Source organism: Myiozetetes cayanensis, unplaced genomic scaffold, assembly GCF_022539395.1.
Source record: "Myiozetetes cayanensis isolate MyiCay16 unplaced genomic scaffold, myiCay2020 scf7, whole genome shotgun sequence".
Lineage (NCBI taxonomy): Eukaryota > Metazoa > Chordata > Aves > Passeriformes > Tyrannidae > Myiozetetes > Myiozetetes cayanensis.
The window spans coordinates 40,577,933-40,604,408 of record NW_026087964.1 but is presented as its reverse complement, the minus strand read 5'-3'; the positions used below and the strand labels follow the sequence as shown (position 1 = coordinate 40,604,408).

General features: G+C 38.3%; 1 protein-coding gene and 1 non-coding gene across 2 annotated transcripts in view; one reads left to right on the top strand and one right to left on the bottom strand.

Moving 5' to 3' along the window:
- Window positions 1-11,286: 11,286 nt before the first annotated feature.
- The window catches only part of DCHS2 (dachsous cadherin-related 2), a 109,004-nt gene continuing 93,814 nt past the window's right edge, over window positions 11,287-26,476 (bottom strand). The window contains exons 16-21 of the mRNA XM_050338639.1: window positions 25,909-26,120; window positions 24,314-24,465; window positions 21,305-21,435; window positions 20,176-20,462; window positions 16,403-16,541; window positions 11,287-14,937 (exon numbers count right to left, since the gene is read on the bottom strand). Of these exons, the coding sequence (XP_050194596.1) occupies window positions 12,311-14,937; window positions 16,403-16,541; window positions 20,176-20,462; window positions 21,305-21,435; window positions 24,314-24,465; window positions 25,909-26,120 (3,548 nt within the window). The 3' untranslated portion in view covers window positions 11,287-12,310. The remainder of the gene's footprint in view (window positions 14,938-16,402; window positions 16,542-20,175; window positions 20,463-21,304; window positions 21,436-24,313; window positions 24,466-25,908; window positions 26,121-26,476) is intronic.
- LOC126652207 (U6 spliceosomal RNA) lies at window positions 18,575-18,681 on the top strand. Its single transcript, XR_007631902.1, has one exon. It is a non-coding gene; the product is annotated as a U6 spliceosomal RNA (small nuclear RNA).

Genomic DNA, 26,476 nt, shown 5'->3' with positions numbered 1-26,476 from the left:
ACTTGCCATGGAAAGACTTTGATCATGTGTTAAATGGTTTTACAGTAAGTGGGCAGGACTGCAAGTAGTAAGATACAGAACAAGGAACTTATCCTCAAGAGCTTCATTTTGATGGGCTGCCTTTGATCCCACAAAGACCAGATTACAACTTTGAAGTCCATCCTAGCAGTGGGTGGATCACCTCAGGAACCGACCAGAGAACAAAGTACATTCCAAAGGCAGAAATTGCAGAACCTGGCTTAAAACTCTTGAGCTGCAATTCAGAGGCTTCACCAAAAAAAGAAACCCAATACTTGTGCCAAGCCATCTAACGACCACAGAATCTGGGAGAGTGTTCAGCTCACTTCCTTTTTTATCTGTTTGTCCAGTCGCCAGCTTTCCCCAGGTTTGTTCTTCAGCAGCCACTGTCAAAGAGTTATTTCTTGAATTGTATTCTGTTTTGCCTGTACCTTGTGCAAGCGACAGGAACTGTTTAACATTTATGGGAATGTAACAGAGAAAAGAATTTGAAATGCTTCAAAACTGAGGAATCGGAAGATGAAAAAACGTAAGAAAAGCATTTAAAATGTCTACAATAAAAGAAAGAGAAGGAAACAAAAGAAGATTATTTTTCCTTTGCTGAAAGCCAGCTAGGAATTCTTGCAATTCTTCAAGAGACATTGAGCTACGTCTTCTAGATCTAAATGTGAAACAGGATTTAAGCACATGCTTACATAGATATTTCAACCACTGGCAATAGCTGTTCCCATAGGAAGACTTCCTCTTTTCTTATCGTTTCTCTACATCTTCAACAGTGTCTTCATTAAAATTGTTTCTGAGTCATAAATTTGGTTTCTGAGTAGGGAGTTTTCTGAAAAATCATAAAGTGTTAGATTTAATGCAGAGGGAAGCATAAAATGATGTAATATTTCATGTTGTGAGCACTTTTCCACGTATTGAAGAGATCTGTCTCGGGTGGGAGAATTCCCACTGAAGCCCTGGGGGAGAATTGGATTTAAATGAATTATTCCCAGATGACTAAGTTACATTTTTGTTAGATTTATAGGTATTGAAAACAGGGAAAGTTTGTGGATAATATCAAGAGGAAAAGATGTTAGAGAGAAGAAAAGGAATGGGACTTCTCTCTCCTGTATCCCCTCATAGAAACAGGCTCCTGGCTTGAAGGCCACTTAAGGAAGGACATTGTTCATATTGTGTTTGCACTTTTTGCATTGCAGCACTGACCAGGAGGAACACCCATAGGAAAAAAACAGTTAATTATAACACCATTGATCCATTTAAAACAACAACAAAGCCTATTGGGAAAGTTACTGGGGAGGAGATACTACTGCTGTATTTCCTCCAAGATTTCCACAGAAATACGTAATATCCAGTGGCTGATTCAGCCCTTGAGCTACAGATGACACTTTGCAGACTATCAGAGGATAGGAACTTGGGATCCAGCTGTGGTAACTTCTCTCATACGCACAGAGGACTCAGACCCCAGTCCATGAGAGCAGGGTGCCACTTACCACAAGTGAACTACTCTCCTCTCAAACTATGAATCTCACCCTTGGAATTAGCCTGCCCGGAATAAAAGCTATCAATAAGCTTAATGACTCTCCTAGGTTGCAAACAAGAGATTTAATTCCATTCAAAAGCCAGGAAGCTCTTCCTACCTACCTGTTTATGGTTTAAAAAAAAAAATCTCTGTCTGTGGCTGATCATGAGATATTTTGCTTTAAGAGGCATGCCAAAAGTTCTCTCATTTTTAGAGGTTTCTAAACGCATTATTTATACGTTCCTTTACTCTCACAGAATTCTTTATAGTTGGAATTGTAGTATTAACAGAGCTTGGCTTTACAGGCAGAGACAGAAATAGAAACAATAAAACTTTAAAACTTACTAAAATATTTTATGAATAAGCTGTTGTAAAATACCAGGCATCTACAGAGCACATTGTGGTGTGAAATACTCCAAAGGCCTTATTGTTGCTTCTTGGAGACAACCTGTACCACTCTATGACAGCATCTTCAGTCAGAAATACTGAATCTTTCCAAATGCACACTGTGAAACTTTCTACGACCACATTCCAAAAATGTTACAATTTTTAAATATGTCCCATACACCTCTTTCATACTTCCACATCTATAAAATGGAGTGAAATGATTCAGTAATACAACATTTAACAGCAAAATATGCTTTCAGTCATCTGACTACAGGTCCTCAGTTTGAGTTCAAATCCCAAAATAATTTTTGGCAGGAAGAGATATTGCGGGGTGGGGATAAAAACAGGCAGGCAAACAGAAGAAGGAAAAAAGGTAGATTCGTGAAACTGGATGCTTAGTAAAATGTGCCTGCCTTTGAGTTTTCATGCATTATTTATGAAATGTGAACATCTCTATTAAATTTCAAAATACCTTGATGAAAATTCAAACAAAATACTTTTAAATATTTGAATCCCTGGGCAAATTTTGAAACTACTCAATTGGTCCCAAACTCATATCAAGAAATGGCAGTTCTAGATAGCCTAATGGATTAAACAGAGTTCTGTGAGTTATGGTACTTTGAACAGTACTGAAGTCCATGCCAAGATGCACGATCCTGGACACCACCACTTCAGTACATTCTCTTTGTACTTGCATTCACGCCTTATGCAACTTTTACAATGACAGTATTTTCTTTCTCTGTGCAAACAAAGATAAATTCTTTCTTTAAATACAATTCTGTGAAGCACTTAATTCAGAAGTGTTCAATACATCTTTCTGGGTTGTATTTCAAAAGAAATATGATAAACCTCCAACATTATTTAGGGACAATAAACATTGTCCAGTCCATTAGGAAGTGAAGGAATGGTAATGTTACAAAGATCAGAGAACACATACCAAGATGAATATGGTTGAATCAGCAGCTGGGGTACTTTGCATTCAAGTATCAAATAAAAATTGGCTGCAAATATTTCAGGTCTACAAATGTTAAGATGCAATTATTTTTGGTATTTAAGAATACTGGAATAACAAATGAATGAAATGTATTTCAGCACCTTGAATTTTTGTGCTATTTCTGAAGGACTGGAGAAAATGACATATGGTGTGACAGTAGAAAAGGTTAAATAGAGATTAAAATAGATATGGTTAGAAATTCAGGTGCTCCTTAATCTAAAGAAGAGCAAAGTATTATAAGAACCAATAGCTGGAAGATGAAGTTCGAACAATTCACATATGAAATTAATCCAAATTCCCTCTTGTAAACTGACCAAGTTCTGTTCCAATCAGGCTTCTTTCTATCACTAGCTCTATTAGAAAATATTAAGCAATCCACAAAAATCCACCTGTGAAACCAAGTCCAGAAAAATCTGTCTCTACCAATGACCTTGCTCCAGCTCTGGTTTCCCCTTCCAATATACTCTGCAATAAATGTATCACATTGCAGTTCTAGAATCAACTCTTGCTTGGCACTGTGTCAAATGCTTTTCTGAAACTCAAATACATGAATTCCATTGAATTTACGTATTGAGCTATCTCCTAAAAAAAATGCAGGGTTTGGGCACAAGACCTACCCTGAGACCTGAGCACAATCTCAGGCATGGTCTCTTTTCCTTCCCTGCTCTTACTATTAGCTTTGTCCTGTCATTCATCCCTCAGTCAACATCAACCTCATTTTTCAGGGTTCCTACTTCTTTCTTTTTATGAGCTAACAGCCTTTTTTTATTATTTGCAGTTATTTTCTGAAGTCTATTCACTGACTTTTTGCAATCCTTACACTTTGTCCCCTTTAAAACATAAACATAAGGATAAAACGTACTGGACAGTCCATACCTTGGGGTTTTTTTTTCCCCCTTAATAATCTTTGCTATCCAGACAGTTCCAGCTAATGCTCACATCTTTAGCTGGATACAATTCTAAACTTCTTCAGCATTCAGACTGCTGGGCCCCAATGCCTTCACTTCTATATTTATATGCTCTTTGAAGTCAGTAATCCTAGAATTTAGCTTACATGACACAGTAGGGAATATGATCAAACCTATTTTAGGTAGTGAAGCTATGTCAGTACAATGTTCCACTTCAGCTAGTAAACTGTGAGTCTGTTAGCTGGAGAAAAGAATGTGGCAGTACATCTTCAGATATTCAAATCAACCCCTTCAGAAGTATTTTGGTTCTCTTTCATGGGTAGATACTGTTGTGTAGACATAATTGTTAGTTACAGACCAATTTCTTCCTTTCATCAGAACAGGTGTTGGGTGTTTTTAATTAAAAAAAAACAAAAATCAAAACCAAATTTTTGGTTACAGACACAAGCTTGTTTTCTACAGTTAAGTCTTCCACAGCATACTAATTATTTATATTAAAAATTAATATAGATCACCTTTTGTCATTAACTTTGTGAATAAATATGTTAGCTCTCAATGGTCCTAGCATGATTAGCAATATCTGTTTACCAGTCATAAATATATTATTACGGAGAATCATCCCAGCAGTACAGTAAGAGAAAATCTTATGTGTACATATATACCTGTGCCTAAGCCAATCTTACAAACCACAGCAACCTCCTTATTCAATCAAAACCTGCTCTCCCTGAACAGCACAAATGTTTCTGATACCCATATTCTAACAGTAATTATTATACTTGATTTCACATCTTGCATAAGCAATTGAAGTTTCACCTTGCTGCAACGTATCTTTTTGAGAAGGAAGCTCAGTTGTGTCTAACCTCATTCAATACCATACCTGACCTTTGATCACGCACTGAATCATCTGCCTTTTCACTATTATTAATGGTAACACTTCTTTCTTACAGTAACAAAATAGTTTAGGTCAGTAAGGACCCCTTGAAGTCTCTAATTCAACTTTGTGTTAAAAGCAGTGCAAGCTTTAAAGTGATATCAATTTAATCAGGTCCCTATTCAGTTTTGCAAACCTTCAAATCTCTTGTCCATTCCTCTTGCTTCTGTGATTCTTTTTTCCATTACTGCCTCCTCACTCACCTGATTTTTCTCTTCCATATTTCAGAACCAAGCTTGAGAAACTATGTGTGTCCTCCCTGACCTTCTCCACATTGTTTTCCCCTATCCTTCACCTCTTCTTGGCTGACCAGCAGAACTCTGCTGAATGTCATTGTTGTAGTTTAGGGACAGTATTCTCCAGTTTAGTGCTCCTGAGCTGCTGCTCACTTCCCCTTTCCTCCTGCAGCAGGACGAAGAGGCACAAAAGATAAAGATCATGGGTTGAGATAAGAACAATTTACTGAAAATATCAATGAGACAAGCAAATGAACAGTAGGAGCAACAATACTAATGACAGAAAAGAAACTATTCACACAGAAACCCCCACCTGATAATAGACAATATCATCCACGTTTTCTTGACCAGAAAGGAGGTGGTATGGAATAACATCTGTTCCTAGCCATGCCCCCTCCCAGGTACTGCAAAAAATGAACCCTGTCCTGGCTGGAACCAGGACAGCCATCAAGGCTGCAAGGTCCTGAAGCCAACTTTTCATTTCTAGCCTTGACAGACTCAAGCAGACAATTTCTTTCGTCATGAGACTGCAGGTGTTCCTCAGAGGTTATTTCTCAGTGCCAGGTCTTTACCATGCAACTCTGTCCCTGGCAGGCGGAACACCACCATCTTCTGAGCCAGCTGCACTAGCAAGCACTCAGTTCTTCTTAACAGGGAATCCTCACTAACAGAGATCTGCTCTGTGTCTGTATGTATCTTTGCTCTCCCTTTCAAGTCCAGTTTATCCCATCTTCTCATCTCTGTCATAGACTTTTACACATCACCCTCTTTCTTCATTGCTGAGACTCAACATCTCTGCTTAAGGGATACAAATAGTAAGCAAATGTAAGCACATTTCGGAATAATGTAATCAGCAGTCACTGGAAAGATTTTGCTCAGATTCATGATTAATCTCTCTCTTAGGAAAAATACCCCAAAATCTGTCTTTTTATTACTTACTTGTGGCAATTTTTTTTTAAATTAAGAAGCTCAGCAGGTGACAGCTTCAATGGCGTTGCACCAGTCTGAGTTATTGCTATTCTATGAATAAAGCATCACTAATTCTGTCATGGGAATTTTTAGGCACTTTTGCTTACACCTGTGAGAATTATAATTGTTACAAAACAAGAATTGTAACAAAGGACTAGCAGGTCTGCATTTCACAAAGTACTACCTAGCAGTATTGACTAACACATGATCTTCCTAAACAGTCAATGTCTCAAGCAAGTGGGTGAATTGGATGCGCCTTTTACTCAGTTTCATGTTTTAAAATTCAGTTAGCAAGATGTTCTCCTTGCTTCATCATTTCATCTTTACACTGGTTGCAGTAATCAAATTTCCTTGCTGCTTTCTGGTTTTGTGCTACAAACATCACTACTTAACTTAATGTAAATTACAAGAGACCTCATTAAACCCCATCCAGAAACTACTGGTAAGAGGAGGCTTGTGCTATTAAACCATCATTTATCTCTAATAACGGTGGAACATACCACAGTCTTTTAAGAGGAAACATTAACATCTTGGATCCACACCTTAACTGATTAGGGATCAGAATGCCTATTTTTCAGTTACTAAAATTAAGTTAAAAGAAATATATGAGGGATGAAAATGGTGAACACTGAAACGTTTTAGCTGGATATGGAAAAACTCTGAAGGAAAAGTGGGGAGTTCAAATGTATCATTGATCAAGCATAGTTTATGACCATCAGCAACAAAGTTTACTGCAATTCTATTACCAGAGAATAGAGTAAGCCACTGAAACTTATCAATCTCTACCCAGTGAATATGTGATCAGCCAATGGCACAAGACGCTCCATTAGTGTCATAGAAGACAGAATTCAAAGTGCAAAAGCTATATGACTGTGGAGTTCAACTTAAAACTGAAGAAACACATGCACCTCTCAAAAAACTCAAAAAACAACAAAATCCCAAACCCCAAAAACCACCAAACAAAAACCAACTCCATCCCCCCACCCCCCAAGATCCCAAACAACAACTCAATAACTACCAAATCCTGCCTGGCTACTTTATCAGTTATTAGGATCATTTGGAAGACTAATTCTAGCCAGTACTTGACCTCAGGTGAAGTGCTTACAAGACAAAGACAAGTAAATTCCTGTCTGAAGGAATTTTCTGTGCATTCAGTAAAAGCAGTAGCAAATCAGGCAGCCAAACACAGTTTACATAGAAGAAGAATGAGGAAACAGTAGGTGACTTTTCCCTTACAGACCTTCTCAGACTTCTTTAAAGATCACTCCAAAGTAAGCACATAAAGCAAGGTTTGCATTAATCACCGTGAAGCACGGAGGAATCTCAACTCCAAATCACAGCCTCTCACTGCATACTGGTTCTACTCTCTTTTCCAGGCTCTTGATGTCTCTTCTCTTAATGCTGCTTCCTGCTGGTTTACAGCCCTGTACACTGGGGAGACAGCTCTCCACTGCCAGGGACTCTTGTGGGAGAAACAGGAACACGCATATGTTTTTGATTTCTTCCAGGTGCATTTTTTATTCAAGTCCCACTGAACTCAGTGGAAGAAGTCTTGGGGTGTTGGATCAGAACCCAGTATTTTAAAAGCCTTTGAAATTAAATGAACTCTACAGTTTGTTAAAAAGGAGACTCTAGAAATGAGTCTACACCCAGCTAGATGGGGCTTGAGACATAACTTTCTGAGGTCAATGCAAACAAGTTTGACTTGCTACTCCTTTCTTTTGGTTATATTACCAGTAACACCATTTTAGAAACTCTTTTGAATTTCTCATTTGAAAGTTTCCAACAAAATGATGGAGGCATATATATTAGGTAACAGCTAGTGAGTAGGAATCATCTAGCCCTATCCATTCTGAAATGTCACTTTTATACAACAGCTACTGTTAGCTGACCAGCTCTCACAATTAAGAGCTTAACTTCCATTTTCTGAGTTTTCTGAAAGCTTTCATAAGCAATTAACATGCAGTTTTAGGGGAAGATGACCAGTATTTTGTAAATACTAACCTTCCAAAAAAGCATTAAACGTAAGATTATTTTCAGTAGGATAAGGTTACACAGATGTGACCAACAGTTTTAAGTGTAGTTTACAGTGTGAAAATCCTTTGTTTTAAACATGATACTCACGAAATCTGAGTTTTCTAATTGCAATGAGATTTTCAATTGATATTTTGAATACCATGATGGATGCCTTCAGGCCTTTACTACGTCATCTGCATTTTCAGGCATGTGGCTTGGCATCTAACGTTTCATCCAGTACAGGACTTTTTTGGTGAGTCAAACATTTATACAGTAACAAGTCAGCAATTGTGATTTTTATTACTATCATCAGCTAAAGGATTTGGTACTGTCTACAATGCTCAAGTAACCCATATGTGTTGAGAAGTAGAATAATTTTGCAATTTTAGCCTACTCTGCTGCCTCTCTGTATTCCTTACAGATGCTCTTCTGTTACTTTTTACAGATTTTAGAAGAAAAGCATCTGATGTTTTATGAGGAATAGCCCTAGCAGCACTGTAAAATGCAAGTCTAAACCAGAAAGTTTTAGATCTTCATTTTTCCCTTCTATAAGGCCCCTTTTCTTTTGCTTAGGCATTCACACTTTTTCCAATGTTTTTAAAATGTTGCATGTATTTATGGAGGAATTTTCAAAGCCATCAAGAGGATGCAGCTCTTCCAAATGAGATCTGAATATACAAATCTGTACACAGACTGAATATACATTAGGCCTTCTATACATGCTGGAGAACAGCTAACAGAGCTAGCAACTATGCAGCACCCAAAAGTATAGTCAATTTGATTCTGCAACACTCTAGTTATTCCAGCCTGATCATCCACAGGGAACTAAGTCACATATTTCCATAGTAAGTTGGTTCTCTTGTGACAGATACTAAGAGCAAGAAGCTGCAAAGCCATTTCACTAGCCAAGTAAGCCAAATTGTAAATATAAACCTCCCACCACAGTATATTCAATTAGAAAGCTGCAACCGCCTCCTATTCCAAGTAGTGAATTTACAGGATTTTAGGGCACAGTACCTTTCATTTACAGACAACCACTGCAATTCCCTCACTGCAAGGATTCAATTCCTCCGTGTCCTTCATCCTTGGGCTGGTTTTCAAGGCAGCATTGCTGGGAGGCAGTCTAATCCCAATTGCATCACATGCCTATGGTGGCCAACTGGATTGCCAATTGGTCTTTGACTCCATGAGCTGTAGAAGTATAAAGCCATATGGGCACAACTGTCAGTCTGATGCTAGCAATGCTCTTTTTTTGTCAGGGCAGTGTATTTGTAGTTTATAGGTCTCCCAAAGAGAACAGTTAAATCTAGTTCTTCAGGAAGCTACATGTCAATTACAGAAAACAAGTGACACACAGAACAGAGAATGGATGACAACTAAGTGTAAATGATAGTCGGAATTTTCAGTGCAATAGAGTTAGCAATGAGAGTTCATTTTCATCGCAACTATTTTTACCTATAACTGATTTAGGAATAATTCCTATTTTCAGCTAAAGATAAAAGACAAACTAAATCTGGACTTCTGTAGGTAACTAGTGTTTTTAGTATAATTTTAGAAAACAGGCATACATTTTTATAATCCGTAAATGATGAGTTCCCTAAAAATATGAAGGTTTTCCCCCTTTGCACAGAAATCTGCTTGAGCATCAATATAACGATTACTACCGGTAGATGGAATTTTTATATCCATTTGGTAGTGATTTACACCAGTGTTTTCAAGGCTGCCAACAAGCAAATCCAGAAGGCAGGCAGCCAAAATTCCAGAAGAGACAACTGTCTTTTATTTTATAGCTTATGCTTTTTGAGCTTAATATGATTTTCCACTAACAAGTTCTGTACCTTCTCCAAAGTGCTAAAACTGGTGTGCAGAATTGCAAAGTAACACACCCTCTTCAAGGCAAGCTAATATTAAACTCATGGTAAATTATAGAAGTTACACTGTTTACTTAGGGATAAAAACAGTAAGGTTAAAAGAACTGTACATGATTTATTGCAGACACTTGTTTCAATGGTTATACTTTTAAGCCTGACTACAATGTGTTGTTTCTCATTTTATAAAAAATTAATAAATACATAAGAAGCAATAAAAAGATTGCTGTAACACTTAATAGAAACACAAAGTGTGCATTGGTTATATAATGTGCTTGATAAATAGGATGCAAATAATATCTAATCTGCTCAGAAAGGCACCAAAACCAAGCTGTACAAAAAATACACAAATAGAAATAGTTTTCTCATTTTTCAAGAACTCTAGGAGGTGGGCAACCTTTATCATGGTGAGGTCCAAATATTGTCCTAAATATGATGACTGATGCTTTCTAATGATTTCTAATTCTAATAGCATTAGAACTCTTGCAACAGCAATATTAGCAAAGAAAAAGCTACTCATCCATTAGCCTAGCTCTATACATGAAAGGAAGTCCTAACTACCAGCTTCATATCCATCGATGTGAAGGATGAAACACAGTTTTGCCATATAAAGCATGTATTCTTCCACTGATGACATGTCGGAAAGATGATGCCTGTTAGGCATGTGCTCATTGCTCCTCAGAACAACAGCTGTCACTTGCCCAAGACCAGCTGAAACTAACAACATATTAGCTAAGTTCTTGACTTTATAGAAAAGGTATCTTTCTGTGCCTCCTGAAACTATAACTGCACAGAAGTGAACACCCAAAGAACACCTTTCATTCTGTTAGAAATTGCTTTACAACTTAAGATATGTAAATCAAAACCAAACAGGCTGTAGATGGCACATTGCTAACAAGTGGAGAATAATATTAATTCTGAAATAATGTTGGTAAACTGGTACCCTATTATTCCCAGTTCAGATATGAAACTATAAAACTTACCATTCTGTCTTCTTTCTTAGTAAAATCTGTCTATCCCAATGAATGCCTAAGCTATGTCTTGTTTCCTGTTCCACAGCAGTACAAAGAAAAAATGCCAGTTTTAGAAGATGCTCTCTTGCATAGCAGTATGGATCCTATTCAATATGCAGGGTGTACGGTGACATTTTAGCCTCAGAAATAGGATCTTATTCAAAGACAGGTTGCAAGCCTTGACATGCATGACTGAGGAAAAGCAGCCACTGCACACCTGATGCTGATTCCACAAAATCACACAGCCTCACCACATTGTATGCTTCCACCTGTACAATATATACTTCTGTACACATCCAACTCATAGCAGATTACCAGGCACCAATTAGACACTTCCCTATAGCTCAGTTTTAATCCATGTGAGGCAAAGGACTTTCAAATATACATTGAAGAAAAAACAGAGTTATTCTACATGTATTTTCTGTGTATTTTATTAATCTGATACAACATACAAGCATACACAGCATGTGTGTGTGTCTGGATATACATACATACACAAAATGACAAATGTGTGATACTTACAACAAACAAGGCCAGATTATCTGGTCTTGCAGAGATCTTTGGACCGACATAGGACCAAAGACCAGGGTGGAGGCATACGAGACCTTCAGAACTGTAACACTTATCTGTGCTTACAGCTGCCTGAGGACCAGGAGAGCTTCTGTAACAGGACAGAAAGACAGTAGGTATCTATCTGTGATAGAGTAACAGAGAAGATGGTTGCTTTTATCTTACCACTGGTTCTTCTGTTTTCCAAGGGTGAACCATTATTCAGATGATTGTGACTTGCTGGCTTTGAACCAGGAGATAAACAAAGGTGCACAGAAAGTGCTAATGGGTTTCCACAGCACAAAGATAAATAGCTAAAAAAGCCCAAGTAAGTAGGCACAGCAGACGATGAAACCACACCAGACCTTGCAGGTTGTTGGGACCTAGGGGCTGAGATTTGGGAAGTCTGGATACACACTAGAGAAGAAGCTCTGTAGGAATCCTTGCCTTATTCTTTGCCCACCTCCAAACCTGCTGTACTTACACATCCCTCTAGTACCCTCTTCTAATACCACCACAGAAGCAGTCAGAACCCACTAGCATGACAATGAATGTTTGCCAAAATAAAGAATTACTTCCCTTTATTTGTTATTGATGTATTTTACTGAGAAAAATAGTAAAATTGGTCAAGTTGGTTATCAGGCACCTGGCTGTGTGTTTTACATAGGAAATCACAGTTGAGAGCTGAAAGAGGAGAACCCTCATGGTCTCACAGTGTATTCTGGGAAGAACAAGACCTATAGTTACCAAGTTTGTGGCTATTCTATATTTTAATGGTTTCAGCTCACAGAAATAAAGAATACTGGTGATATAGCTCTGACAGGCATACTTCGCTGTTAAAAAATAACAAAATATATTTTAAGCCATATTTTTTACCATAAAATACATCAGTTAATAACCTAGACCTGAATTTCTTCCTCTGTTGCAAGTTCACAGCTTGGATCAATAAGACATGTTCCTATCATTTTCCCATCAGATACTACTGGGGAAGCAGTAGGTGTCTGCATAGTAAGTAAAGAGAGAGAAGGAGAAAAACTCGGGGTCATGGTTGGTGGAGGGTATCCAAGATTATGGAAAATGGGAGAATGAGAGTATTTATTAAATGTTTGCCCTGATGTTATATTTGGCATTCTTGGTGGCACTGTCCTTATGCCAGGCTGTGCTACTGATGTTATCAAGGGAGGAGGGAAAACAAGAGATTTCTTCTCCTTAGGGAAGCTGTGAATGTGTACGTTTTCATCTTTCAGTTCTGCAATATCATTAAACACTGAAGCAAGAGATTGAAATCTGGGTTCCCAGCTGAGTACATAATCCTGGTTATAACTACCTCCGAGATCCTCATCAGAGGTGCCAACAGTTGCAAGTGAATCACACCCAGAGTCTTGCCTATCTGACATCAGGACACATTCTCTTGTGAGGTCTGTCATTATACCCTTCTCTTTTATTCCAATTCTCTTAAGTGTTTGAGACAAAATTTCATGTGCATAGGCTGTGTCACAGGCTGCTTCTCTGCTTTCCCCTTTAATGGTCTGCATGTTCTCCATGCTTTGCGTGGTAGCTATGCCATCCGTTTCTCCAGACTGATAGGAGAACTGATCAGACTCCCTTGGGATCCCTGAATCTGGCATCCGCGAGCCGTACTCGCTCAGAGCTGAGCTGGTGTTTTTTCTGCAAGGATACTCGTTGATCCTTTTTATTTCCTCATCCTCTGCAGTTTCTCCTTCAGCAGAACCATGACCACTGGAGTCTGAATGCCTGCAGGGGACATCATCATCCCTCCCCTCTCCAATTCTTGCTAGGCTCAGCCATTTTGCTATGGCACCCATGGGAAGCATACTGCTCTCAGTACTTTGGATTTCCTGGCAGTCCTTATCTTCTCTTGCTGAATTCACATCAGGAGCTGAGGAGGAAACTGCTTCTTTTTTCACACAAGCATTCATTGGATCTTTTTGCTTATGTCTCAGAATAAGTGCAATAAGACCGACCACAAGTAGCAGGAACACTATTGATGAGATGGAAACACTAATGGTCAGGCTGTGTGCTGATGCTGTGAGACCAATATCAGGAGAACTGGAAATATTTACAAAAACAGTGCATATTGTGAACCTTGACTCAATTTTGGGGCTATGAGCTCTTACCAACAATTCCAGACTATCATCATTCTTTTTGATGCCATATTTCTTTCTGTGAACAGTCTGAGTCAAATAAATATTACCACTGGTTTGATTCACAGAAAAGAATGAAGAAGGTTTTAGAAGAGAGTAATGAACAACTCCATCCAGTCCACCATCGCTGTCAGATGCTGTCACTCTGCCAAGTAACTGGCCTGCTTCGTTCTTCTCGGGGAGATTAAAAAAGTAATGTTCTTGTGTAAACACTGGGGCAAATTCATCTCTCCCCTCAATATCTACCTGAACTGTAATGGTAGCCAATGAGTCACCTTTGTCTTTTGCTTGGATTATAAGGCAGTACCTATTCTGACTTTCATAGTCAAACATTTGCTTTGTATGAATATCTCCTGTCAAAGGATCAATGAAGAACAAGTCGTGGTCTCTAGGAGCTTCACGATGAGCCATACATGAAGACTGAATGGAGTAGGTAATGTGCCCATAGGAGCCTTTATCAAAATCTAGTGCACAAACAGCACACACAGAAGAAAAGGTAGGCATGTTTTCACTGACAGTGCAGCTCAGACTGGGAAACAAAAAAAGTGGTGCATAATCATTGTCATCTAGGACACTAACAAAAACAACAGCAAAAGCCATATTTTTTACATCAGTTCCTCCATCTGTAGCTTGGATGATTAAAGTGAATTTCATGGTATCCTCATAATCCAGCGTTTTCATCAAATCCATTGATCCTGTCTTCCCATCCAAGTGAAAATGCCCTCTGTCATTTCCAGAGATGATAGCATAAGTGATCTCTGCATTAGTGCCTGCATCACAGTCATTTGCTGAAACTTCAGTGACATGACTACCTATAGGAATGCTTTCTTTGACATGAACATGGTATTCTGGGCTGCTAAATACTGGAGCATTATCATTAACATCCAGCACAGTTATTAGTACAGTAGCAGTTGAATTCAAGGAGGGTGTTCCACAGTCAGAAGCAAGGAGGACCAAATGGTGAGAAGCAGCTGTTTCCCTGTCAAGAACATTGCTCAAAACCAGACTGCCAACAAGTTTGTGGGATGTTTCTGACCCCGTGACACTTGTTTCTATGGAGAATAAATTCTCAGCATTGCCCTCAATAACAGAGTACTCAACATATGTGTTGTCATAGGTCCAGTCATAGTCGATGGCTGAAAACATGAGGATGCTTTCTCCGACTGAGGCATCCTCACTCACGCTGAGATTGTACAGAACCTTTGTGAACTGAGGGGCGTAGTTATTTACGTCTTCTATCTGCACCTCTACAGAAGTAACTGCAGTGAGAGTGGGACTGCCACCATCCATGGCTTCTATCAGAAGGTGAACAATGGAATTATTTTTCAGCCGTGTCATTGGTCCCGTAGCAAACACTGATCCTGAAAACACAAAAGAATTAACAAAAGCCCACACTCCACAGGCAAGTAAATGTGATTCCAAAAGCTGATCTAAACATATTTCATATTTGAAATATTTCATATTTCATATCTAAAAATATTTCATATTTGAAAATGACTCAACTGTAATGGCTGCACACAACATCCAGAGAATAGTGGGTCAACAGCTCCATGGATGGACACTGATGGACATCACTGACTAGTGGTGTCCCTCAGGGGTCTGTACTGCGACCAGTACTGTTCAATAGCGTCATCAGTGACACAGACAATGGGATCAAGTGCACCCTCTGCAAGTTTGCATATGTTACCAAACTGAGTGGTGCAGCCGACATGCCCGAGGGATGGGATACTATCCAGAGGGAACCTGGACAAGCTGAAGTTGGCCCTCATGAAGTTCAACAAGGCTCAGTGGAAGGTCCTGCACATGAGTTGGGACAACCTTTGATACCAATTCAGGCTGGGAGATGAAGGGATTCAGAGCAGCCCTGTGAAGAAGGACTTGGGGGTACCAGTGCATGAAAAATTGGACATGAACTTGTAATGCGTGCTCACAGCTCAGAAGGCCAACTGCATCCTGGGCTGTATTAAAAAAAGCATGGCCAGCAGGTTGAGGGAGATGATTCAGTCCCTCTACTTTGCTCTTGCAAAGTGTTCTACCTGGAGCACTGTGTCCAGCTCTGGAGTTTTTAGCATAGTAAAGACAGACTTATTGGAGCGAATCCAGAAGAGGTCCATAAAAATGATCAGAAGGCTGGAGCCCCTCTCCTGTGATAAAAGGCTCAGATAGTTGGGATTTTTCAGCCCAGAGAAGGGTCCAGGGAGACCTCATTGTGGCCCCAAAGGCTTATAAGAAGGATGGGAACAGACTCTTTAGTAAGGGCTGTTGTGAAAGGACAAGGGGCAATGGTTTTAAACTAAAGAGGGTAAAGTCAGAGTAGATATAAGGAACCTTTTTTTTTTTTTAATGAGGGTGGTGAAACACTGGAACACATTTCCAGAAAGGTGGTAGTTACCCCATCTCTTGAAAAATTCAAGATCAGATTGGACACAACTCTGAGCAACCTGATCTAGTTGAAGATGTCCCTTCTCATTGCAGGGGGTTGCACTTGATGACCTTTAAAGATCACTTCCAAACTATTCTATGATTCTAAGAACTCATAGCTAACACTGTGAAGGCAGGGCCTACCCACAACAATGCAGTATCAAATACACATACTGCATTTAGAGCAGCAAAAATATGCATGGTTCTGGGACAAATTGAGAACTCCAGTCTTTGATGCAATCAGTTCTCCACTGATAATGGCAGATTTAGCCAAAACATATGCATGGACTTTGCCACCAAAAATTTCCATAACTCAACTAATCACTGGCAACAGGTGAAGAAGCAATAGTACTCTTCAATTTACACTAAAAACTAAGAAATAATAAGCCCTGCTTACAAACTCACCATTCTTGTGATCAATGGAAAATCCCTCAGAAGAAGAGAGGATTTTGTAGGAAATCATTCCATTGTGCTCAGAATCTCTATCCGTGGCAGAGAGTGTCAGAATAGTGGCATCCATAGAAATGAGTTCTGGCAAGTTCACCTGACATATAAAGCAAAAATAGAGCTTAATAAAATATTTGAAACATTAAAAAAAGAAAATATACATTTACCTTTATTTGATCTTATTAGAAAAAAACTCACGTAGTTCCCAGCTTTGGAAAAGGTTTTACTTACCCATTTTCTTCTGGGGTAAAACCATAAAGAGCTGAGATATTGAAAACTATGCCTTCAATACAGCCAAAATTCACAGTACACTTTAAACAGCAGTTAAATCCATCTAGCTCATTATGACAGTGAGTTCAGACAATAAATGAATCACTTTTTTTCAAGATTACAATAATGGACTGCAACTAAAAGCTTTTCTTCTTGCTTTCAAAGACACCTTCATTTCCATACATGGAATACAGTCTGCAGTCTCTGTCTGGAGTATATGACTGACCACTAAAAAAGCCAACACATTCACCCTGAAAATTCCAGCACTAGAGCACTAGATTATTCTTAGAATTTAGTATTTCAAAATTCTTCCTTTTTTCCTCTATGAAACCAATAAAGTCTGTTCCTTTTATAACAACTCTCATTATTTGAAGTCCAGATACAGTACTTTTGTGAGCAAAGTCTCCTTCCACCTTATAAATCTACTTTCAAATGAACAGTATGGTATAGCAGCTACCTCTGTCATAACTTGAAGTGTTAGTTTAAATAATTTAAACAGAGAGATTATATGTATATAATAACCATATGTATATATTAAACTATATATGAGGAGTATAAATATGAAAACACTTGAAAGGACAATAAAAGGGTAAAAATACAGGATGATGAATAGGGAATTAAACATATCATCAACCAAAAAACAGCAGTCTATCTTGCTATCCAAGCAACACATCCAAACATCAGGATGGTGGAAAAGAGAAGCTCAGCTGTTTACGTTAACATAGTCAATAGAGTGACACTGTTTTGCATCAGTTAATAATGCTGCCTATAATGTCTGCTCCGATCTACAAAAAAATTCCTAGCACTTGCACAAGAAAGTACTTGCCTAAACTATTATCCAAAATCAGACACATTGGAGCGTTGAAGAAAACTAAGGTCTAAAAATCACTTGAGCATTAATAGTGCATTTTTTTCCAGAATGTAGATTTATGAGTACAAGTGGGAATTTTACACAAATCCTGATAACTCAGGCACCTGAAAGTTTTACAGGTATCTAAGTGACTAAACCACTGCCCCTGCACTTGCTCATAGATTAAAAATTCTTTACTAACCCAAATGTTTAGACTTATTTCTTGAATAAATCTGTCTGAGATTTATAAATGAACCCTTATTGAATCCAAGTCTTCTGTGGTGCCTCATAGTTTTGGCTCTGAGGACGTCCACCACTCAGAAAAAGCACCAAATCAAACAAACAGTTCACAGGATTGCAGAATGGCTGAGGCTGGTGGGCACCTCTGGAGGTCATTTTCTGCAAGCCTTGCTCAGAGCAGGGTCACCTACAGCAGGGTGCCCGTGACTGTGTACAGATATGTTTTGAATATCTCCAGAGAGAGAGATTCTACAAAAGATCTGGGCAACCTGTGCCAACAATTAGTCATTGTTAGAGGTTAAAAAAAAAAAAAAGAAAAAAGGTGTTTCCTGATATTTAAATAGAATTTCCTGTACTATGATTTGTGCCCGCTGCTTCTTGTCCTGTCACTGGACACCACAGAGTGGTGGTTTGCCCACCTTTACTCCTCCCCACTATTATTTACACCCATTGGTAAGACTGAGCTTTCTATACTCCGTATTGAACTATCCATGCTCTTGGCTCTCTTGGGCCTCAGCCCAAGCTGCACAAGCCTAGTCCCACACTAAGTCCTAAGGAAACAACTGCTCTGGCAACCTATTTTTCCTGCAGCAGTTTTATTGCAGCTGACCTTAATCTGAAGCTCCAGGCTTTGTCTCTCTCCCATCCCAAGATCTAACTCCAAGCTGTTACCTGTGCTGAGCCTTAGACCAAGCCCCACAGTCCTGTGGCTGACGAAGTCAGGGCAAAACCCTTTTAGCAGCCTGCCCTTGAGGGTCTTGTGTGATATCACGCTCCCTTTGGCAGCATATATACTAAAACTGCAATGATACAGAGAAGTTAGCATTACCCCTGTGCAAAGGATGACACGCAAATTTGTGAAGCATTCTATACTCTGGGTGCTGGTTGGCAGCAGGTTTAATGTGAGTGAAGAGTGTGCCCTGGCTGCAGAGGCAGTAAACTCTGTACTGGGCTGCATCCGGCATAACATCATCAGACGGTCAACAGAGGTGACTGTCTCACTGCATTCAGCCTTGGTGTCACCTCACCCTGAGTGCTGTAGGCAGTTCTGGGCCCCCCATTTAAGAAAGGTGTGAAGGGCCTTGAATGTGTCCAGAGTAGGACAACAAAGCTAGTGAAAGGGCTGGAAGGCATGTCTGATGAGGACTGATGGGCTTGTCTCATTTGGAGAAAAGGAGGCTTAGGGGTGACCCCATTGCTCTCTGCAGCTTCCTGAAGAGAGGAAGTGGAGAAGGAGGTGCTGAGCTCTTCTCCCTGGTACCCAGTGACAAGACATTTAGGAATGGCTCAAAGCTGGGCCAGGGGAGGTTCAGACTGAATGTTCAGCAGCAATTCTTTACCAAGAGGGTGGTCGAACACCAGAACAGGCTTCCTTGAGAGACGGTCAATACCCCAAGCCTGTCAGTGTTTCAGGGGCATTTGGAAAATTCCCTTAAAAACATGCTTTAGCTTTTGGTCTGCCCCTGCATTGGTCAGGCAGTTGGACTGGATGATTTTTAAAGGTCCCTTCCAACCCAAAATATTCTATAACTTGATGACCCTGAGGTTAGCTCAGTTGGTTAGAACATAGTGCTAATATCACCAAGGTTGCAGGTCCTTGTGAGTCCCTTCGAACTCAATATTCTGTGAAATCTGTGAATCTATTTTATATATGCTCCAATTTCTTTAATCATCTCAGTGGCCCATAGCTGTCCACGGTCACTAAAACAGTTTTGTTTTACTGTTAAACAATTTGACTTCTACAACAGCATAACATTCCAAAAGTCGAGCTCTGTACCCTCCTCAGTCCACTAGGGGAAGTTGCGGAAGTCAAAACTCCTATGCCTCACTCCCTAGATGAGTGTCATTACTGTAAGGCAGGGTTACACATTACAAACTGTATGTGCATGAACTACCATAGGGGCATTTGCTACACCTCTGTAGAGCTGTGTAAACTGAAAATGAAGAAATTCATGCAATAATAAAAGGGCCAGAATAAATCTATCAACTTTTTTACCATTCTCTCAGAAGAAGGAAGTTCTGAACACTGGACCCTGCTCTCCACTGCTTTGGATAATTTCCCATAACTCCTAGTGATGACTTCCATGGTGTATGGAATACAGCTAGCATTCACACCACTTGCCTTCTAAAGTCAGAAACCACAAACATTAAAACAGAACAATTCCCTCAGTTCTTTTAGCAGAATTCTTAGGAAGGGGCTGGGGTTTCCCAGAAGAGCTCTGCTCTGTTTCTGCTCAGTAATAGGTTGCAGAGATCTTTCTTCTCAGTGTTCAAATGCATTTTTAAGACAAATATAAACAAGCATTCCTACTATTTATCATCATATACAGAAAGATATCAAATGTTTGTTGTCCATTTGCCATGTTCTCACCTGATATGAATCCTGAGTAAACACTGGTGGGTTATCATTGATGTCCAAAACAAGGATGGTGAGTTCTGCTTCTGTTTGATGCACAGAATCTGAAACTATGATTTTCAGCTTATACACAGCAGTTTCTTCAAAATCTAATGGTTCCACTACTGTGACTACACCAGTGTGTTGATCGATGGCAAATTTCATTCCAGGACTATTATCATAAATAAAAACAAACTGAAGTGCTGGTCTGGAGTCTGCATCACTTGCTGACACCCGAGTCACTATAAAACCAGGTTGGGCATCTGAAACAACAATTTTAAGAATAAGTCACAGCTAAAAGATGATGTTACAATTTCTGAGGATTTTGCCTATTTTGTAATGTTGAATCTTTGATATATGTAAACTTTCAGTATAGCTTTTGATGTATTTTAACTTTGTGTTTTACAATAAGCACAGCATCCAGAAATGATATGGAAGTAGTAGTGGATATCTTCAAAGGGGTTTCAACACCTAAGTCTTTATAAATTTTCTGTTGTGTATCTTAATGCATTCACATGTATGATGTCTGTATCTGAAAGTTAAAGGCTTAAGACTCAAGGTCTGCAAATGTTGAGCTAACATCATACAACATACCAGATGTATGCTGGGATGAGAACTCGGGAGGTCCTGGGTCCTTCTCTTTATGATCATCAACTGGATCAAGTTATAGAGCATTTTAACACTTCATTCAAATTTACAGAAATTATTTCTTTCATCACAATGAAATTCAGAATGTCTCATTTCTGGCAATGCTGGTTTTAACACCAAGCATTTTTACTGGAAAAAAAGTGGAAATTAAAGACATATGAAGGATATGATACTGGAGTCCAAAATGAACAGATTACAGTTGTATCTCTGCAGAGTTTTTTTCTCTTTCTGAATTGCCTATGGTTTTGTTCCAAACTAGTCCTAAACACAATGACTAAAGATTAAGAATAATGCCTCTGAGAACAAAAGCAAATCACAATTCATTTTGATATTTCAGCTTTAATACTATCCATTACCCTTTTTACTACAGTCGTTTGGTTACACAAAACATCAAAAGCACTACCGTTATCTCACAATTCCCAGTCTTAATAAAACTTAGCTGGACTATCACACTTACTTTCTGGGACCTCCACTTCATCTAGCAGTTGGACAACTGGAGCATTGTCATTAACATCTAACACTTCTATCCTCACAATACTTGTAGCAGAGAGTCTGGGGTTTCCTTTATCCGCAGCTTGTACAACCAACCTACAATTCAAGGAAGCAGTAATTGTCACTTTTGGTCAGAAATCACAGAATTATCCACCAATGTTATAAGCAGGGGAAAATTTAAAATCAAAAAGATTAGCCACTTCTGTTCCTCATTGCAACTCTGAAATTCCATCTTTCTTTCTGTTAGGTTGACTATCCAGAGTTTTAGTTTTTCATCTTTGAGCAAAAATGTCCAAGAGATTCTACAGGGCAAAAACATATTAAAATCATACAAACAAAAGGAAGTGTTTTTCTGTATTCATTTCATTCAATTACATACCAAATGTAGGTGGTTAAACAACTCTTTTAAATAAGACACAGCTTTCCAGTTGGTAATTCAGAGCAGGAATTAAAAATCAAGTACTAAATTATCCTTTGGAGGAACCTACCTCTCTTCATTGTTTATAAAGGGACAACAGGGATGTGAAAATGGGGTAATACAAAAACATCTAAAGTAACATTCAGCCAAAATGCCTGCAGACACATTGAATAGCCCCTCTATTACGTTATAAATGTAAGTGATAAAGTGAAAACCCTGAATACATGCACCATTTGACAATGGCAAGGTTCCCACTGATTTTAGCAGGACTGGAATCTCACAGCCAGATTAGAAGAGTTGGCCTGAACACTTCCATATTACACCTGCATAAGGAAGGGTAGTAAATTCTGTAAACAACTTTTTGAATTCCACAAACAATTTAGCAAAGAAAAGTGTAAGTAGCAATCTGATAAGTATGATTAAAAGGATGGTTACTCTCTGTGGGATCCAGCTTCTGAACAACAGAAGAAAATGTAAGCAAAGATTATTTGGAAGACTTCACTGTGTCCCGTATTTGATTTATCCAGAATGGAATTCAGAATTAAATGTAACTCAACTAATGCTCTAAACAAACAAACAAACAAACAAACAACCAGACAAAAAAAGAACCTATGTGAAGGGATATACAAGTCAAAGCTGGGCATATCAATTAAATGTTTTATGCAATAAGAATTGTTTACATGTCACACCATATTGCTTGAACCTCTGTGAAGATCTTCTGAATGCTTTATTTCTCCCTCTTTCTTCTAAGTCACAGTTTCTGTTTGAAGTGTCAAATAGATGTTACTTCCTAAATGTTCACATGATAACATGGAATACCAAGGCTGTAACTCAAGCTGTGGATTGCAGCACTTCCATTCCTGAACCACACCAGCTCTGCTCTGGGTGTCCTGGTGGTTTTTGACACTGATAGAAGGCATAACTTGAATTGCAGGTCAGTATTCAATCAGTGACCATGCATAATTCCATACAGAAAGTGTATTTTTTCTAGAATGAATATTGTTAAGGTATACATATGGAAATATTTTACTAAAAATAATCACTTTCTAAGGTTTCAGGGAAAAAAACTCTCATAAAAACATCTTAGCCAAGGCATTAAAATTCTGTCAACATTTCCATTATAAGTCATGTTATAAGGGGCTTGACATTTCTGGGGATGAAAACGTCCAATTTAGATAAATAAACAACTCCTTGCAAATTTGAAAGAACCAATGGTAACATTTTGAAATCAAATAGGAAAACAGTTTTGAAAGCTTCTTTTGCTATTCACTTTTCATCTAACAATGTACTGATTAATAACTTATTATAGAAAGAAGGAATATGAAGCTTCACGTTCCTTGAACATACTGTCAATTTGAAAGGCTGGAATTCCAACATAAATGCTGAAGTAAATCAGGTTTCCAGTTAAAGACAGACATGAGAATTATTATGCTCATATGTTCAACATTTCACCAACAGTAAACATCCTTCCTTTGAAGGATTCATTCAGGCGTTCTTTTAAAATACCTAGTTACAAATAAAATGTGTTACACTATTTAAATTACTAAAAATCAGAACGGGTGTTTTTGGTTCAGTGAAAAACTGAAAAATAAACTCCAAGTTGAAGTGTCCTACATATTAAGTTAAAAGAACATATTTTTTAGGGCGTTATTATCAAATTACACTGATATTAAGAAAAAAAAACCCCACATACTCTGTCAATCTTTTTGATGTCATTTTCTACAAGTTATTCTCATACATAAGAATTCTTATTGGATGTTTAAAACTTTGAGGTCCCAGAGGACAGGAAAACTTGCAAATATTTTAACTGATGCCACAACCATATCGAAAAAAAAAGGTAATTTCTACTGACGCATACAAGAAATCTACTTTTTGTGGAGACTGTGGTACTTAAAAAGGGTCTATCAATGAATCTGCATACTCATATTTGTCTTCAAGACATGATTTATTTGCTTTCTAATTCCAATTATGGCATGACCTGCAAAGAAAAATTGTCATGTCCACTTGACCGTATTTCTTCACAGTTTCTTGAAAAACAGGAATAAAATATTTAGGGCAAGACAGTTTATAGCTGGAAACAGTTTACAAAAGCATCTTTATCAGATTATGAAGAAGAAAATTTGAACTATATTCTAATCTAAAACCAGAACATATCCCTATTTCTTGGGTTCGATTTGAGAGTTTTCTCTGTGTCTAAATATTTACACAGAATGTTTCCAGAGAGGGAGTGGCTGTACAGTTCTTCATAAACTAAAATCCAAGAACTGTCACTGTTCTTACAGTGAATCATCACACTCACTTTTGTCAGTGTTGCCATTGTTTTGTAAGTGTTGCCATTGACTAAACAAGACTATTTCTTTCTCTAAATTTGATAAGTATGCAAGAATCCACAGTACAAATGAGCAGCTTTAGTGCTGTTCTTAGTGCTGTCTGGCTTGCACCCAGGTTCTGTGGGTAATGGATATCAGCGGGAAACTATGAAATACGTAATATGAGCATTTTCAAGTTAGAGTGAACTAAGAAAAATACATTTTTATGAGAACCTTGCATACAAACCTGTAAGATGAAGTGTTTTCATAATCTAGGCCCGTATTAGTCGCTAGAATTCCTCGTGCTGAATCAATTAGAAATGTTGCATTTTCATTGCCAGACAAAATTGAGTATTCAGTTTCTCCATTCAGCCCACTGTCAAGGTCAGTTGCAAATACCTGTTTGTGAGCAAAACTGAGACTTAATTAAAAATGGCAGAACGTGATTTCAGAAAGAAAACCTCATACTACAGTCAGATACTTCTGGTTACTTTCCTTTCAACTGCAGAGATGTAAATAAATCATCATCTTTGTCACAAACATGAGCGTCATGTGAGGCCACAAAATCTGCTCATGAACTGGAGTGGGCTGTACGTGAATGAGTAATTTGAAATTCAGCTACAGGAAGTGTTAGAGCTGAATATAATCATTTTACTATTAGGTTGCTGGTGGAATGCTGTCCCTGTTTAGTACATAAATATGCATTTTCTCAGTGGTACAGGACTGACCTAAAGTACTGCCACTATACAAACAGACAAAGGATAAAATAATTAAAATATTAAGCTTTCAGACATTTCATGGAATAGTTTCAAAAATACAAGCCAGAAAACATAAAAAGGGCAGAAGTAATCTATAAAATCAACAGAATAAGTAACATCCATCAGCAATGAACAGGTTTCTCAAAGACTTCTCTGACTCTTCGAAGAGTCATCTTTGTATTTTTCTGTTGCTGAGAAAGCATTATAATGAGTACGGGATGCAAACCATAGCAGAGCCAACCAGTAAGATTGAATAAAGGAAACATAATAGAATGTATTCTGTCACAAAATTTTGATTATACATCTGGCTTGACTGCCTTTTGATTTTTCTTCATTCCTGGACATATGTTTCTCTAAGTACAATGTCAATCAGTTTCTAATCACTTTGCCCTGGAGGCATTTGTAGTTTTCCATTTATTTATTCTCTAGAGAAGGAATATCTTTAGTACCTAACATGACCCTCACTGTGACCTGACTTGCAGTGCAAGAACATGTACTGAGGAAATTATGTGTTCTTCTAGACCAACTGATGTATTCTTTTGCTCTAACATGGCCAGATGGAAATACTTTGAGAGAATGGATCCATTCAGAGAAAGAAGTGTTTGCACATTTAAATTAAGACAAGCTGCTCTTTAGGCATCAGATTTTAAATTGAACACTTGGGTTTGACTCTCCTAGTCTGATGAGTAGAAATTATTCTTTTTATTGCTATAGCCCTTTCAGTAGATGCATTAGTACAAGACCCAGCCTCTATTGTAATCAGAACCACAAATTTCAATAGTATTTTTCAACTGCTTGAAGATGAAACCAGAAATTTTTTTTAAAAGAGAATTTTAACTATTAAGAAGATACAGAATTTTCTTTCAACTTACACTTGAATGAAAGATCTGAAATGTCATCTAGAAAAAAACCTAATTTATTATTTTAGATATCCAAACAAAGTAGTAGCAACATCAAGAACCCATTCTCAGTTTTTAAAAGATAGTGGTCCAGAACAGACCTAGCAGGATTTTCATCATGAACAGAGCAGCCAAACTTCTTTTTAACTACAACACTGGGCTTGGGAAGACATACTTCCACTTACCTGTACGATGTCCACGTTGGGACTCTGGTCTTCCCATACTGATGCTTTGTAATAGCTTTGTTCAAATTTAGGTACGTTGTCATTGACATCTTGAATCAAAACTGTCACGCCACAGAGCGCTGAATTCAAGCTATTTTCAGCCAGAACTGTAAGATGTATTTTACACTTAACTTCATAATCAAGAAACTTTGGCTCTTTCACTGTGATTGTACCTGGTTTATTAAAATAAAAAAAAAAATCTTATGATGTGACACGTATCCAGGAAAAAAACATGTACGAATACAGTTATGAAATTCCTAACATATATGGCCATCACATGACAGAATTTCAGCAAGCTCTCTATCATGTCCTTCTTCTATGTAGCATTACCCCCCACAGGCACAGCTAAGTTTTCACTGATCATCACTATGCTGGCAATTTCCTAAAACAAAGCAAATTTACTGGCAAAGTGGTAGAAAGTGGCTGTGTGCTCCTTGGCACATGACAGTGAGACTGACATGTAAGAAGAGACTCTTGTCCCTAATCTGACAGTCCCTCATCTAGCCCTCCACTTATGTCCAAATCAGGC